The sequence below is a fragment of the Battus philenor genome, unplaced genomic scaffold, assembly GCF_028537555.1.
Source record: "Battus philenor isolate CCGP_79_NKW_IND1 unplaced genomic scaffold, ilBatPhil1.0.hap1 SCAF_2, whole genome shotgun sequence".
NCBI lineage: Eukaryota > Metazoa > Arthropoda > Insecta > Lepidoptera > Papilionidae > Battus > Battus philenor.
The window spans coordinates 11,580,185-11,597,911 of record NW_027181682.1 but is presented as its reverse complement, the minus strand read 5'-3'; the positions used below and the strand labels follow the sequence as shown (position 1 = coordinate 11,597,911).

General features: G+C 31.9%; 1 protein-coding gene across 2 annotated transcripts; it reads left to right on the top strand.

The window, feature by feature from the left end:
* Window positions 1-2,074: 2,074 nt before the first annotated feature.
* LOC137922120 (annulin-like) lies at window positions 2,075-17,290 on the top strand. 2 transcript variants are annotated; one of them, XM_068764998.1, is made up of 12 exons: window positions 2,075-2,483; window positions 8,402-8,626; window positions 8,706-8,984; window positions 10,385-10,536; window positions 11,478-11,718; window positions 11,804-11,964; window positions 13,227-13,412; window positions 13,862-13,972; window positions 14,387-14,566; window positions 14,647-14,847; window positions 16,130-16,372; window positions 16,820-17,290. In XM_068764998.1, the coding sequence occupies exons 1-12, from the start codon at window positions 2,357-2,359 to the stop codon at window positions 17,015-17,017; spliced, it is 2,304 nt and encodes a 767-aa protein (XP_068621099.1). In that variant the 5' UTR covers window positions 2,075-2,356; the 3' UTR covers window positions 17,018-17,290. The 2 variants fall into 2 exon arrangements, with proteins under 2 accessions (XP_068621099.1, XP_068621101.1); XM_068765000.1 differs by lacking the exon at window positions 2,075-2,483 and adding an exon at window positions 7,751-7,964.
* The last annotated feature ends 437 nt before the right edge of the window (window positions 17,291-17,727 follow it).

Below are 17,727 nucleotides of genomic sequence, written 5' to 3'. Positions count from 1 at the left end.
TAAATGCGTTAGGACACACACTATAATTGTTTTGTCATAATTAAATTCAGTGTGTTCGTACTATTATACAATATCCTTATGCTGGCTGTTTAAGGTTGCGGTATAACAGTTTTTGTTTTACACTAATCTACGTTTTCATTTATGTATACATTATTTATGTACTTAACATGTTTGATCCATTTTTATCTTAATTTTGATTATATTTTATTTCTTGTTATTAAATAACGGTAAAATGAACAACATTCAGGTATTTCTGGCTATTTAACTATTTTCATCAATGCAAAATCGCCTCAACACGTGTGTGTGCCTTGGTATGTTCAGTATAAACACATGTTTTATTAACAACCATTTGCATTTGGCGAGGCAGACCCGAAATATGTAGCCATGAAGGTTAAAATAAAACTTTAGTTCGAACATAACCGAGAAACACTTTAAAAATAATTTGTATATTAAACATATTTAAGTATTTATACGTTTAAGACGCACTCACTTTGATTAAGTTTTAAATATATCAGTAAACAATAATTTAATTTGTAATAACTAATTAAAATGACAGTATCATTAACTCAGCTTCCGACAAAGAAACGTGGTTTGCCGCCTAATTGTCAAGCTCAGAGGCGCTTAACGCGCCATTGAGAGGGCTATGGCCAGGAGATCTCTTTGATATCGAATCAGGAATGAGGTGATCTGCAGACAAATAAAATTAACCGACATAACCTAGTAGATTTATAAGTTGTAGTTGCAGTGCGCTGAGAGGAGACCACGGAACGGTAAGCGCAGCGTAAGTCGTTCGTCCACAAGCTGGACAGATCATCTTTTCAGGTTGTTGGTCGCTTCCAACCAGTCTTGTCTGAAATCTATAGGAGTGGCCTATGTCCTGCTGTGGACGTCCTAAGGCAGAAACGATGATGAGGATGGTGATTAGTTGAGGTTTCAAACTAAAGATAATTTTATTGGTTTCTGCGATAAAAACTATGTCGAATGTCAGAATTAATAAGTATAAAATTAATCAGAGTCAAAAAAGGAGAATTATGATGTCCATATCATAGAAATAGAACAGTTTTTGTAATAATTTAATAACCTATGTTTTACCTGGAAAGCCATACAGACTATATAAAATAGAATAAAACCATTTTTTATTTCTTTTACAGCATTCTTTGATTCATACACTTTTTATTACATTTTTTTACGTTTGATAATATTTTCAATATATTATTTAACGAAAATTGCCAACTTAATGTAGAAAAGTAAAAAATTGTAATAAATAGGTATATACCTATTACACCGAATAAAGAAAATAAAGGGAAAATTAAGTTCTAATGTAAGCGAAGTAATTAATAGCATGTGGCTTAAAGGACTAAGAAATCCTTGCAGAGTTTCTCAGGAGACATATTTACGTGTAATTAAAAGAAAAATGACGTTTGTCTGCGTGAGACCTTCGCCGCACGCAACTTGCCATTGACACTACGTTAAGTTTACCTGCGATCCGCCGCCAATGATGTCACGTGTATAAATCAACATAATCGAGTTCTACGTAATATTATTTTGTCAACATGCTAATGTACAATGTATACGGTAAATTTTATTCTAAAATTTACTTTAACCTTGTCTTCAACATTTTTAAAATTCCTACCTTAAATTTTAATAATAAGAAGTAGCATTTTTATTAACTTTCATATATTGTATCACATCCAATAACAGATTGACAGTTGTTTTGTTTTTACTTAATATTTCTTATCAGTAAAGTATTGTTTTCACTAATATTAGGCGTTTTTTTTAAAAAACAGTTGATAACTTTAATTTCCGATGATAGTTTTTATATATATATATATAGTTAAAAATTATAAATATTCCCATATTTTAGTTCCATGGGATAGTACCCGTGTGGGTCGTGAGTAATTTAAGCAACAGTGATTCATTAGTTATTCATCATTCGCATACCATTTAATCATTGAACTGTCCCGGGTTTTACAAGTTTGATAAGAGGTCACGTTTCATCTTCGCTATAGGACGAAGCGAAGAACGCGCCCGAGGTAGACGAATTGGAGTAGCGGTGAAGTGCACACGCGTAGTTTTTTAAATTAATAATAGTTACGATCCGAAAACAGTTTATTCTTTATTGAAAACTCTGAGTGCTTTGCGTCATTGTGTACAGTTTATCTTAGGATCTGGTGAACCTCTAATTTAAGAAGTGGCCGCTCGAGTTGTTTACACAGCGGCAGACCGTGTATACGTGAGATTTTCGAAATCGAACGATGGAATGAGTCTTAATTGTTATAATTGGAATTTAAGTGGATTATAATCGCTTTTAGTTCGACTGTATTTTCGTTTATGACTTTCTGTGGATAACCGGAAAATGGGTGCAGTGAAGAGTAAATTGGCTGGATGCTGTCCTCATCGTTGCATATGTTGTATCGGCGGTAAATTCGATTCCTACGATCTGAAGGACTTGCCGAGACCGCCGCGATTGGACAATTCTAACGGTAAGCCTCCGCTGCGTATTGTCTCTCAATTCATAGTGGACGAAAATTTTGAATATTAAAGCATGTTTATATTAAGCCAGCCTGAACCGCTGTGACCTTGTTTATCAATACTTTCATGCTGAATCAAAATTAAAAAAAGCCTTAAAATTTATAGGTATTTTACATACAATATATAAGTATAAACTTTTTAGAGATAAACGTCGCAGGGTGTGTATGTTTCTTACGTATCACAGTAATAAGTGAATCGATTTGTTAATTTTTGATAGGCGTAACGTTTTTGATAGGCACTGCTAAAACAGACTTTGTTGTTGTTGGTAACTGAACTTTAGGAGATATTATAATAAAGTGCTAAGATACTATGACAATATTGTAATTTTTTAGATGAAAAATTTAATTTGTAATGAAAAGTTTATTTATTTACAAACACAATATCTACTTGAGCTTTAACACTAATAAGAAATATTTTATAAAGTTTTGCATAAAATAGTGAACAACATATTGATTTTAAAAACATAATTGATAATAAAAATATCATTCTTTCAAATAACAAAATTAAAGAGTTTTTAAAGATGATAATAAACAAAGAAAAATTACTGAAATAAACATTTTTGAGTAGGCTTTTTAAAATAGATCTTATATTTTTGAAACATAATTTTTTATGAATTATTTTGTTGTCCCCAAAACACGTTTCAGTATGAAGCGACATCAATTATTTTTTCATTAACAGACATACTGATTGGTGTAAACAAAATGACTGCGCGGCGATAAAAATGCACTAAATAATTTTAAAACTCGTCGAGAATAAAAGAGCAAATAAATGTTAAGTAGTTTATGAACTTTCTTGTTTTTCAAGTTAGTTAAAAATATAGCTTTACGTGAAAATAGTTCAACTATATGGTTTGTTTTGCAATACTGCATAAAGAATGCGATTAATTGAATGAGACAAAAACCGGTTTCGTCCTTTGCCAGTGGCAATGCAGGTTACAGCTTTAAGGTTGCATAATTCGATAGCAGCGTACTGGTTTATTCTTGATCGATCTTTGTACCAACGAAAACAAAGTGCAATAAAAACTGGCTAATTTACAAAAAAAAAACATTCTCCGTCTATTTTATTATTTGTGAGCATTATAATTATTTGAGATAAAATATTATGTCAGAATAATAAATATATATTTATACTACCTGTCGCGAAGTATTTTTTTTGAACATTTTTTTTGGAATATCGTTTGATTACACGGTTTGAAGATTAAAAGTCCGACACAAAAAATAAAGTTGCCTCGATACACAACATTGAGTTGATGGTTCAAAATTATTGCAATAAAAATGACGAACTATTAAAGTCAAATTGCAATTTATATCAAACAGCTGAAATTAAAAAAAAAAACTTTATGTTATGTCTTCTTTAAATTATGGTTTACACTGACATAAATAATGTAAGTTGTCATATAAGATTAACGTGTAGTATATTGTCAAATGTAAGAAAATGCAATACAGGCTTGTGTAGAAATAGATTAATGGAGCAGCTGTCTGTTTTTAAATAGAATTTATATGTCAATTAAAACGCAACTTTTAATTCATTCATTTTGTGTACATTCATCTGTGAATTTGTATTATATTCGAAAATGAAATTTTAATTAAAAAGAGTTAACAAATCAACAATTAATATCATCATATTATTTTCACTATTATATAGGAATAATAATAAATATATTGTATTTATTTCGACTTAATCATTTTAAATTATATTCAAAATATACTTTTATATATTTAATATTGAATAATTCAGAGAAATGTGTAAATAAGTAAATTATTTTATACCTTACAAAGCTGATTGTATGAGGATTAGATAAAAAGCGAAGCGGTTTCAGAGTATTCGTTTAAGATTCAAGGTAAACAAGTATACTTATAAGATATACTCATAAGGATAGTCTGCACCGACGACTATTGAGTAAATTAGATAATAAACAAAACAAAGTCTTCGAATCGTATTTGATGAAGAAATCTTTATTATGGAATTTATAACCACGCGAGTAGGCAGTTCGTGCTATTAAAAGGCAGATTAGGTATCAACGCCTCTTTAATTAATAATTGATGTTTATGCACGATGTACTTGTATGGTAAAAAAAATTAAATACAATGTTAAGATTACCAGATTGCATTTCATTACAAAAACTTATTGCACAGACAATATTTAATTGCCTTTTATTTGCCACTGTTTATTTATTAAAGTTAATGTTTATTATCAAATATTATGTATAAATTTTTAATATCTGTAAAGTATTTATAGATAGATTATCGACTACATTTATTTTGTAAGACGTTGGTGTTCAACATCCCTTATTTGTATTGCCCGATGTCAATTAACAATGCCATACAGATGCAGTTGCTCATAGAATATTGGCGCGAAAAATATTAGGCGCGAAACGAAATCTTCTGTGTTAAAATTTTTTTGTAAACCTATTTTGACATATAATTTCAATCCCATATAGAATTTGAGCTTTTTCAAATAATTAAAATTTTTTAGCCAAACTATTTTATTGCATTCTCGAATAACTATTTCTGTTCTAGAAAAAATTTCAATTGGCAAAAAATTATACCGGATTAAAATTAAATTATGTCGAATTATTTGCTTGTTATGTCATGTGTCTCAAAGTATAAATAATTTTAGAGTCATGGTAAAATACTTGATTACAATATTATAATTTAAGTCGCATAATGGACATCTTATAATTATTCTTTATCAATTCGTTATATGCTATAAAATTTTGTTTCTCTTTCTGATTGTAAAATACTTATAACAGGAAAAATATGTAATCATCGATTATAAAAACAAAATATAAAATTGGGAATCGCTATAGAATTTAATGTTATAACGTATAAATTGTTTGATCTTGTTATTATTATTTTAACTAGAAACAGCTGTTTACTGCCGATAAATCTCTTTTTCGTTTAGCTTAAATTTTTTTTATCCAGTTATAATCTAAGGAGCTCATTATTTTATTTCGTTTACATTTTAAACAATTATATAATTACTTTTCTAAATTATTAGTAATACGATGACAGCAAAACACTATTTTTTATTATGTTATTAATTTTACATATCTGTTAAAATTTTAATGAAAAAGTAATTAGAGAGACTCTGTGAGAAAAATAGATTATCTATGCATAATAACTGTTTGAAATAACATTGAAACAATCCCCTGCGGTTTGCAAAATTAATTGCTTTGATTTGCTATGCAACTATTATTAACGAGGAGCAAGAAAAACATAAATACGATTGTCAATAATAAGCACATTCATATAATGATGCCTTATTTCATGTCCGTTTCATTAATCTTTATTTCTATTTAACGGGCAACTTAATGTGAAAATTTAAATTAGCAACGAATGCATTTTATATACAATTGCGTTCTTAGCATCTAGATTCTAGAAAATTATATGATTGTGTAAATTTTTTTCGATATATAGTTATACAAATAAGTTATGCAAAAAAATACAAAAAAGTTATGCAATTTTGGTTTTTAATAAAGGCCAAACAAAAAAAATGTTCCAATGATTTCAATTGATAAAATTTTCATATAAATAATTAATCACAAAACTTAAACTCACATATTATATTTTTATTTAAATAATTAAACGAGTTTTTATAGCAAAGATATCTGCGGTGTTGTTCCGTTACGTAATAATCGATGATAAAGCTAAGTGGATGAATGAAATCCTTTTGAACGACAGTGACGAATGAGTAAATACTCATTGAGTTTGTATTTAAGATGACCATATCGGTATTTATCTGCAGAAACCTACGCGCCTTGGCGTCTTTTGTACGTGTGGAACTCTTCAAGGCTATGACATATTCCGGTATAGATATTCCGGTCACCCACACTACTTATTAATACCATAATAGTTAAAAACTACGTGACCGAACGATTTTAAGGCTATTCCTCTGTAATTATGTAAATTTAGGATATAAATAATTTGAAATTACTTCGAAATATAATTTAACAGTTATTAAAGAAATATTTAAATATTGACTTAAAATAACGAACGTCCGCTTTTCTCGTGCCTTTTAAGATTTATTTTTCTTTTATGTAGGTGTAAAGACCAAGCTTTTGTAAAAAATTAATTTGTACAGATTTCGCTATAAAATTACATTTGGTTTTATATTTCTCGTGCGAGTCAAGGTTTAGCTTTAAATAACTCTCGTTCCAGTAGGTCTGGGAGCGCCATTAGTGGTTATATCGAGAAAAGTTGACGCATGCGCCTTCAAAGCCAATATTTGAAAACGTTATTTGTTCTGTTGAAATGAAAAGAGAATTACTTGAATAAAGCAGCAATATATTTATAACAAATAATTTAAAAATCGAAATGTATTCGCTTTTGTTTTCTTTTACGTAAACGTGTCGTCAAAATATTTTATTTAGGTAAAAAATATCGATTGTACGTAAAGAAATTCACTGATGAAATGTTGAAAAAAACAACAATCAAGCTGGGGGTGTCAGTCATTACTTTTTAGTTTTATTGCATCGATTTTCCATTTTTAAATCGCATGTCCAGTTTTTAAATTTACGGCGGTATAATTTTGATTATGGTTGTATTTGAAGGGAAAAGTAAAATCGAAATTGATAATTTGGTAGTAATTCTAGCACTTCGTACACAATAAACACGAGAGATATACTGTAAATAATTGAAGCGTTGAGCAGCAATAAATTGTTAGCTTTGATTGACCGTTAATTGAACTAAAATTAAGATAGCGGAGACCGGCTTCGATGACCTATTCACAGTCTAAATAAAATCTAATATGAAATGTAAAATTTTAATGATAGGTTCATTAATAAATAAGTGTACGCATAACGTATATTTATATTAATAACCCGATGATAATTCTCTTTAAATGACGTAAACAATGCAGTCATTCGATTACTGGTAGCGTCCCTGAACCAAAAAACGCTTGTCAAGTTTAATGATTTGTTCATACTATTACTCAGAAATAACACTTTGACATATTACGTTAAACGTATTTTTACACGGAGGTTACATCAACCGTTACTTCCGTCGAGAATTTTGCATAAATTTAAGATAAATTTAAGCATCCCTGATGATACAGGTAAGTCATAAAATACCTTGATGATAAATAAGAATGAAATGCCTCCTCTGTGTATATGTGTAGCGAATTTGGTTCACTTTATTGATGAGATCACCGATTGAGATAGACGTAGTGGTATTATAGGTCTTGTACCGGAGGCGGGAAACACAGTCCATGACGGCATTCAAAAAGAACTGCACGTTTGCTTAGGCAATTAGCATCTTCTCAAAGTCGGATTGTATTCTGCAACATTTAACGTAGTATCTTATTAACAGAAGTAATGTTGACGTGCTAGCTGTTTTAATCGGTTTTAATATTTAAAATGGAGTACATCAAAAATTTATGGAGACATTATTTTGGAAGACGTCAAAAGTTCATCATAGTTCCGTTTCAACCAGGTAAATAAATAAATGAGTTAATTATAGGAGAATTTACAGTACTTGCATAATTTAAATATACTTTTGTATGTCTTTGTATTTTAATTTATTTTTAAGTTCTCGGCGGGAACCAGTGGATTTTAAAACTGAGAGTATGATACTGACGTTTACTTATCTATCCTTATTTTTATTTGCCATAAACATACGTAAAGTCAATTTTAAACGGCCATAATTTTAAACCACCCCGAAAGTATGTAATAAAATTCTCAATACAATATACATCGTAATAAAGTCATAGTAATACTTTTATTTAAATTTGGCCATAGCATTTAGTTTTTATTTTTTTATTAATAATAAAATTTTTATTACTAATAAAATTTTTAGGAAGCTATGGTGACAAATTGGAGTTATTTTAATTCTCATTAAGCCCGCTTGACGCTTGCTATTTGTTTATTCAGATGTCATCGACGGAACAAGACAAGGCGTCCTGGCCGTTCAAGGGATCGACTTTTGCATAGACACGAACGGGGAAAATCATCACACGAGCAAATTCAATTTGATGTCTAGAAGTGTGGACAGGTGTCTCGTCGTAAGAAGAGGCCAGGCCTTTAAACTTGATATCTTACTAAACAGACCGTACGATGCCAACCGAGACGCAATTTCCTTCATCTTCTATGTCGGAGGTTTGTTGAAATTTACTTTTGTCGTCAGTGTGTGTATTGCATATGTTTAATGTTTTAACTAAATGTATTTTCGGAGCAGATGTTGAGAAACGAGGGCCGTCTGATGATACGTCTGCAGCGGTGCCTTTATTAGAAAAAGGCTCAGAAACCTTGGGCTCGTGGAGTGCGGTGTACGAGGGACAAGTGGATGCACATCTCATGGTGGCAATTACACCTGGAGTTGACTGCATAGTGGCAGCTTGGAAAGTAGATATTGACACTAAATTGGTGTCAGGAGGTTCCCTGAGTTACACACATCCACAGCCAGTGTATATTCTCTTTAACCCGTGGTGCTTAAACGACAGTGTGTATATGCCTGGTGAGTTGATGTCCTTTTTATGTTTTGTATATTATTTCAAACAGCTGTTACTACACAATATTCTGCACCATGTTTTCCAGTCGACCTTTTTAGATGTCATACGTCAGTTTAAACTGCCATATATAAAAAAATAATGACGTAGTGAGGTACGTCTGCGTTTGACACATTAATTAGTTTATTAATCAGATAACATAAGCGTACGGGAACGAATGAATACAGTCGCTGTGTTATAAACATTTGGTACGTCCAAATGCTAACGAATTTAAAATTCGTTAAACAGTGTGAAAACATTGTTGTAGCACTATGTAATTTTCCAATACTTGCAAGAAAATAATTTGAATGTCTTACAATAGTGTAAGATATTTTTTTTATTTTTATATGCCAAAAATCATATCTAATTTTTAAATATTACTAAGGAATGTACCTTCTTTATATTGACTTTTATATTGTTTTGGTTAGTGACCAATATTCCATATATAATGTGATGTTAGAATTTTGTTCCGACTATTTTTGATCTATGATTCAAATGAATTTGACTTTAATTACGGAATGACTCTTTTCTAAATGATATAACATATGATTAAAAAAGTACACGTGCCAACATTTAACATTATGTCAAGTGCCTAACCCTCGCCGTCTCTACATACTCGTATATACATACAGATATCTCTAATGTAATAAACATTTGTATAAACTTTTATTTGAATAAACACTGACTGTGTTAGCAAAAATGCACATTATATCAATACATAACATTAAATATTTTTTATTATTTACATTACATCACTATCGCACTTAAAAAGTCCAAGGAGGTTTTATGATGCTGTGTACGTATTTTGTTAGCAAAAGTTTTAAAAATTTACAAAAATGAAATAAAAATAAATATCGAAAAATTTATATATACGGCGTTACTATGTACGACATCCATATAAAAATACAGCAATCTAAAAACACTAAAGATTTGATCATTGATATAGAAGATTCTGTTCTTATTAAAGTTAATTATTTTGTTATCAATTTACTCACATCGTAATAGGTTAGTGCCTTCATATTTTTTGGATTACTGACTGCGGAAGACTATGCTAAAAATGTTTCTATTATTTAAAGAAGCAGCTTTTTTACAATATGCAAATAACTATTACTAATGAATTTAAATTATGAGCCTATTTGAATACCACTTTTTTAATGTGTGCGAACCCTTTATAGCATGCCTTGTTCTCTTGTAATTAAAGAACATGTCGCAATGTGAATAGTAATAACGTTTCTATTGTATTCATTATATGTAATGTATATCTTGCTAAAGATTCTTAAGTAAATTTATATGAAATAACTAGAAAATAAATTTTGTCACATATATAACATTTTATAAAGAAAAAATATTTATGAATATTTTCTATCAGGGCATAGCCATCGAGAGGAGTACGTGCAGGAGGACGGTGGTCTGATGTACAGAGGTGTTTACAACCGCATTAAACCCTCTCCGTGGAATTACGCTCAGTACGAAAAGGATATACTGGATTGCGCTTTGTACCTGGTCAGGGAAGTAGGAAAGGTGAGATTTGATTATTTTTTACATCGGAAATTGGTTTTAACGGCCTAATAGCTTTTTATATGAGAAATAAAGTTACAATGTCGTATTTTGTGGAGATCTTTGAGGAAGGCCTGTGCCTTGCATCGGGCATTTATTGGCTGACAGGGTGATGAAGTATTTTATTGACATATTTTTGTCCTTTTGTTAATCTTCATTTCAACCGTAATATGTCCATAGCTGGACATAGATTTCCAATAAGATCGGTTGGAAGCAGCCTGCATCCATCGTCTATCCTTTGGGGAGAAATTGTTGATTTTTTTTAAAGCAAGTACGTTACATTTTTGAACATGTACATTATTATTTCATATCATTGATATATATGTAACGATTTCTATAGTTTTGAAGCAAAGCAGTATTTCTAACAAAGACGCAGTTTAAAAGCGACCAGGCGTAGGAGGAACGATTCTGTCAGCGAATAATTAGCATGCGACTAGATTTAAATCAATGCCAATGAATAATATCCTAGTTCAATCTTTCTATTTCACGTAAATATAGACTATGTGTTGTAATGCAGTGAAACAAATTATAATATTATGTACGCGTAACAACGTGTAAAAAAGCCGGTAAAACATGTTGTAGCACTAAGCACACAAAAGATTTAATAACTTTATTTGGCTCAATGTATTCATTTTTTATAACCAGCACTTTTACCTAATTTTAAATTTGATCTGACACGAGTTATTTTTTATCTGTTGCAATTTAAACATATCTTAAAATAATTACAAATGAATAAAAATGTTTGGAATAAAAAATATGAGCCGGAAGGAACATCAAAATGATAGAAATTATATTCATTAGCAATTCTTATATTTTAATAAAAGGTTTAATTTTTTTAGGATCAATCATTCAATAGGTTAATATTAAATGATTCATTACGATAAATTAATTTAATGTGTATGTAGGTCAAGGGACGAGCCCGGAGTGATCCAATAAGGACAGTACGCGCTCTCTCCGCTGCTGTCAACGTTCAAGACGACAACGGAGTTCTGTTTGGTAACTGGGGCACCGAGCTCAGTGATTACAACGGAGGTACTCACCCACTTAAATGGGTCGGCTCATTATCAATACTGCAAAAGTATTATGAGAAAAAGAAACCTGTTAAATACGCACAGTGTTGGGTCTACGCCGGGGTTTTGACCACCAGTAAGTATTGTTTACTCATAATTGCTATTTGTACGTTCACATTATTGAATCATAAATGTAAATATTAACCGCACGTTGAACATAGTTTGCAGAGCCCTCGGAATTCCTTGCAGGCCCGTCACTGGTTACGATGCAGCTCACGACAGTCAAGGAAGTCTCACTATCGACATTATTAAAGATGACGAAGGCAATACATTGGATGAATTCACCAGAGATTCCGTTTGGAATTATCATGTCTGGAATGAGGTATGGTACCTATTTCTGTATCTGTATCCCGAAAAAACTTTCCATAAAGTTATATGACGGCCCTATATTACCAATAAAGTTTATTTTATTGCTTTTATTAGAACATCTGGTATAGCTAACAGTAAATTATATATCTGAATAACCAAGGCATAGTTTGCCAATGTCATAATAATCATACAAATATTTATTTATAAACAATAGTTAATTAAATTAAACTTATAATTTTTTAAATTGTTATTACCCGTTTATTTTAAAGGAGAAAAAATTCAAAAGTTTTTTGTGAATAAATGTAATTGTTTATAAAATTTTATATCGTATACATAACTTTAAATTATATTTATTATTGCTTTATTTCATAATTTATTAATTACTTATAAGGATTTTAGTTTAATTTTTTGACTTTACAATCAATGTTTCGTATGGCCATAAATTATTTAACGAATGTAAAAAAAACAATGATAATGTTCCTTAAAGAGAAGCCTTTTTGGCAGTAGGATACTTAACTTAGGGTACTTACTTAATCGGCTAATTTCGGCTTCGTAGATCGTTATATCTGTCGCAAGAAACACGATTGACAAAACGTCACATAGGTAGTGTGGGACAGAGATAGTGCTCTACGAAGCCGAATTGTATCTTTCCAAAGGTCGATGTATCGCAATTATTATCGCCGGCTACTGTACTGAGCAGCCCCGGTTCGATTTCCCAGTTACAATTTTACGTAATTCACACTTTGTGCATTAATTTCAAAAGTTGTCATTGATTTCCATTGCTCACAAGTTTCTAGGGAATAGGCAGTAGCGTCTTCTGTGTACTATTATATCACACTGCGATCGCAAGTCCACCTGCCAAGCATTTTGATTATGGTATATCCCCTATCCCCTATATATATCCCCCTGTATCTTTAGGGAAAGCTTATGCCATTCAGTGGGTATTCTATCGTAATAGCCCTTCTTTCATTAGCCAAATGTTATAAATAATTATGGGTTATCTACATGCGTAACGAAAAAAAGTCCAAACCCAAGTCTTTTCTAATCCATCTGCAACTTCCATTACGGAATATCTGAAATACCCGATTAACTTTCCGAATCGATACTTCTTTAAGCATAGTTGCTGCATAACTGAGAACTAAGCGAGTTAATCTGCTGTCGCGGTTCTGTTCATTTTGCATTACAAAACTTTGTACAGAACCTAAGTACAAAATCCCGCGTACATTTTTTGATAAATTGCTGTCTAAATAAATGAAAATGTAACTTTTTTTAAAGGTTTGGATGGAGCGACCAGACCTTGGTCCAGAGTATGGTGGTTGGCAGGCGATCGACTCCACGCCGCAGGAGATGTCCGAGGACATGTACCGCTGCGGCCCCTCTTCGCTGCGTGCAGTCAGAGAAGCGGAGCTCCAGCGACCCTACGACGTATCATATGTTTTCGCACAAGTCAACGCTGACAAAGTACGTACGATACATTTCTAAACAATTACAATTTTGGTGTGACAAAATTTTTTTTGTGTTAATCATTAGATATAAATCATGTACATATTTTAGTATAAAGAAGCAATATATATATTTACTCTTTTACACTCTGTCCAAGGGTGGACTTAATGCCTTAAGCATTCTCTATCAGTCAACCTAGGGTGTTGCTGAAATAAGACGAGATCACCTAAGAATTGACTAATTGAAATTCCAACCGCAAAAGAGATTGAAGGCGGCAGATAATTTGGTAGCAAAAATTTATATTTGTCTTTATATTTTACTACACGTGAATTGGGCGGGTAACAGCTAGGTACTGTGTATACATGATTGTTACTAGACCTGTTATCTAATTACTATTATATTTATAGAATAGATTATGAAAAGTGCTAAAAATCTAGGTTTAACATTATGATCTACGTGATTTTTAGGTGTTATGGAAGTACTCTGGAGAAATTCAACCATTGAAGCTAATGGCTCGAGACACAACTTCTATTGGACAAAACATTTCGACTAAAGCCATTGGAACAATGGAACGAGAAGTGAGTATATAATGAAGCTTCATTTGTTATTTTAAATTCTCAACTACCTTGTAGGCTGAAACTTGGTCACTCACTTTGGCCTCGTTGGCCAGCCCACACGGAACTTCTTTAGGAGATTTAATCTGGAATTAAAAGATCTGAAGGTAATCGAATTAGCCTAGACGATTAGCAAGCTCAAGGGTTAGTGGCCAGGCAAGAGAACACGGACCAACAAGCATAGCGTTGGACGTCCATTAGCACGTTGGACAGAAGACTTGGTTAAGATCGTCAGAAGACATTGTATGTATGAAGTTTCTTACCGTTCCTACTGGAAATCTATTGGGAAGGCTGAAATGATGATCATGGTGCTGATGACTACTATGAAAATGTCTTATTATAATTTATTCATTTTACTAAAAAATAATATTTTTACAGGATATTACAGATCTTTATAAGTATCCTGAGCGAACGTGGGAGGAGCGAGAAACTATGGAGAAAGCGTTACGAAAATCTGAAAGCATTTTTGCAAGATATTACCTCAACGACGCTTTCAACGATGTTATTTTCGATTTCGAATTAAGAGATGACATTAAGATCGGTCAAGATTTCACTGTGGTAAATAGATAGATAGTTTATTTTTATTATTAAGTAGGAAATAAGTAAAGATATATTGTTACGATGAAAAATAATTTTAGGTTCTGCATATGAAGAATCGATCGACGATACAACAACACCAAGTGCAGGGCGTACTGAGAGTGGATACAGTCACGTACACAGGCAAAACAGGAGAAAGCGTGAAGAGGAAGGAATTTGATTTGAACCTTGCCCCAGAGGCAAAGGAACTGGTTACATTACTGGTCACATTCGACGAATACTTTAAGAAGTTGGTCGACCAGGTATGTTTTTTTAAATTATAACTTTATTTGTAACTTAGTATAGTTCTGTGTAATTATGGGAATTACATACCTTCACTAATCAAAATAAACATTCAATGCTGCGTTGGAAGCACATTCCAGAAATTAGCTAATGTGTAAATCCTTCGATCTAGATTTCTCTGTTATACCTCTCACTCCTAGCTCCATCGCATACAAATTCACTATAAAATGTTTCCTAGTTATTTGTTTGACTGGGTTGTAGTACTTCTTTATTTTTGTTGCGTGGGTACTAGTGTCTCGAGGTAAGACATTCCAGTTCAAGTTGTTCTAAGTTAGTTACCGTTAGTGACAATACAATAAGTGAATTAGCCATAGTGACATTGTCAGTAGTTAAAGCAACAATGGTTAACGCACAATTAGTTGAAGCTTCGTTTCATAACAAACAGTTAAAGCAACATCGGTTAATGCATACCTTTGTTATGTGGGCTTTATCATATTTGTTTTAAAGGGAACAGTACGTTTTATTAGTACCACACTGTCGATGTTCTTGGAAAAATGAATAAGTCCGATCTAGAAAACGTTACCGTCATATACTCAGGTATATGACGGTAGATATATAGCTGCTACTTGGAAGATAGTATAATGCTTTTTATGGATTTTTAACAACGATAATAAATATTATTAACTAAAAGCTACCAGATAAATCCAAAAGTAGTAATGTTAAAATATTTCACAGCGCAAAGTATTTAAATTGTATATTACACAGTACAAAGGTGCAGACTAACCACACTCTCAACAATACTAAAATATTAAGTTAACATCTACACAAATCTTAAATGATCGTAAACTATTACGATCAACAATTCACAACAAATTATGTATTTTTTTTTATGTAATGATCTCCAGGACTAAGACGCAACCATAAGTCGCAGGCTAGATTTCCGGGATACAATCTTATGTATACAAGTTTCCAGAGGATAGTCAGCTGTGTCCTATGCCTGCGTACCATAATATTACAGAGCGATCACCAATCCGCCTATCTAGGGTTGTGATTATGGTATATCCCCCATAGATATCTTTGGTAGAGGCATATGCCTTGCATTAGGCGTGTATGGACTGAAATGAAGATGTCATGGCTTTCCAAAATACAGCCTTTGTATAATTTGTTATCCTCTGGAAACCATTTGTATTTGTACCATTCTTTAATTTTAATAAAGATTTTTTCATATTTATCTGTATTTAAGAGTTATTTATTTTGCAATATTTCATATAAAGGTTAATTAAATACGTATTTTAAATACAGGCTTCGTTCAACATTGCCTGCCTGGCAACTATAGCGGATAAGAAGTTTGATTACTTCGCCCAAGACGACTTCAGAGTTCGTAATCCCGACATAAAGATAGAAATAAACGGCAAACCGACCTCACGGCAAGAGTTCCAAGTGACGGTTAAGCTCGAGAATCCATTACCGATCCCGTTGAAGAACGGAAAGTTCTACATACAAGGACCCGGGTTGGATAAACAGCTCAAGATTGAATTAAACGAGGTATGTATTATTATACGTAAATTTATAATTAAAAGGAACCAGCTGTCCTTACTAACTTTGTAGAGAAGTAATACGTAATGATGGCTTATTTCACCTAAAGAATAATTTAATAAATTTGTCATGTTTAAGAGTAATCACTTGGTTTACTAATTAAATGTGAAATTATAAAAAAAATATTTTGTGATAAATGAAGCAATACAAATTTGTTGCGTATGAACCGTCAAACGCTCTCGGTTTAATGGTCATAATATTTTGGTTTCCCTTTAAATTACTTTTACGCAATTTACAATAATTAAAATTACAAACTCTTATTATGCGTTGTCATATTCTCGCGTAATGAAAAAAGATACATGTGAATTAGAAGAACCTGTGTATAAATGATCCCCGCATTGTTGTTTGGATTATGATAAAACTGTAGTGATCATTTATTTTGATTTTTTTATACAGAATGTACCTCCAGGCGAGTTTGCTACAGCACATTTCAAGCTCACACCTCCGTGGGGCGGTCGCCACCAAATATCAGCTAAGTTCACGTCGAAAGAGATTCAAGACATTGACGGCTTCAGGTCCTTTATAGTAGCGCCTCCGGCGGAAACCAACGGCATATCGTCGGCAGAAAACAACTATGAAACTAGACAAATCTAAAATTACAAAGTAGAACAAATACTAAGCTTCGCCCGTTTTTATTGCAAGAATTATATTGGCGAGAAGTTTTTGTTTGTACGATTAACTTAGTGTAAAAGTAGCTGTGTGTTCAATTATAAGATAAGTGACCACCGACTAAAGAACAAAATAAAACTTATGCAATTGCTAATACCGTGAAGTACATTTCTTTATATAATATTTACGATAGAATATTAATAATTATTTCAAGTTATTGATGGCGAAAGATCCGTGTTGCGTTCTACAGTAGCTTATTATTAGAAGACCATCTCGATTGAGAAAGAATTTCATCTGAAAAGAAATCATTAAAATATTTATCGTTCCTCTACCGTTCAAACTTGATTAATCGACACCAGGTTTTCTGCTTGAAATCGTTTCGGTTTATTTTTGCCATCAAATATTTGTGCTGTCATTTTTTTCAGTTTTAAAACTGATGTAACTAATTAGTTATAGTTAATAAATCTTCATTTTTATATCTCAACAAAACTTATGTTCACAACAGAATGCTGTAGAAGTTGGACTTTAAAAATTCTACACCAAATTGTAATGGGTAAAACTCCAACTAGCTTCGCAATCCTCATTGTTAAATGTCATCATGGGATGATGACCACTTTTACCTTGACTAACCTGCGTGATTACTAGCTAAATGTAATAATATCGTGAACTTTACTGTTGAGACTAGTGTGGATTTG

Excerpts from the sequence above, each read along its gene's own strand:
- LOC137922120 (XM_068764998.1), top strand. The coding sequence starts at position 2,357 with ATGGGTGCAGTGAAGAGTAAATTGGCTGGATGCTGTCCTCATCGTTGC. Across the intron at positions 2,484-8,401 it reads GCGATTGGACAATTCTAACG|ATGTCATCGACGGAACAAGA; the intron begins GTAAGCCTCCGC and ends TTGTTTATTCAG. Across the intron at positions 13,413-13,861 it reads CACAAGTCAACGCTGACAAA|GTGTTATGGAAGTACTCTGG; the intron begins GTACGTACGATA and ends CGTGATTTTTAG.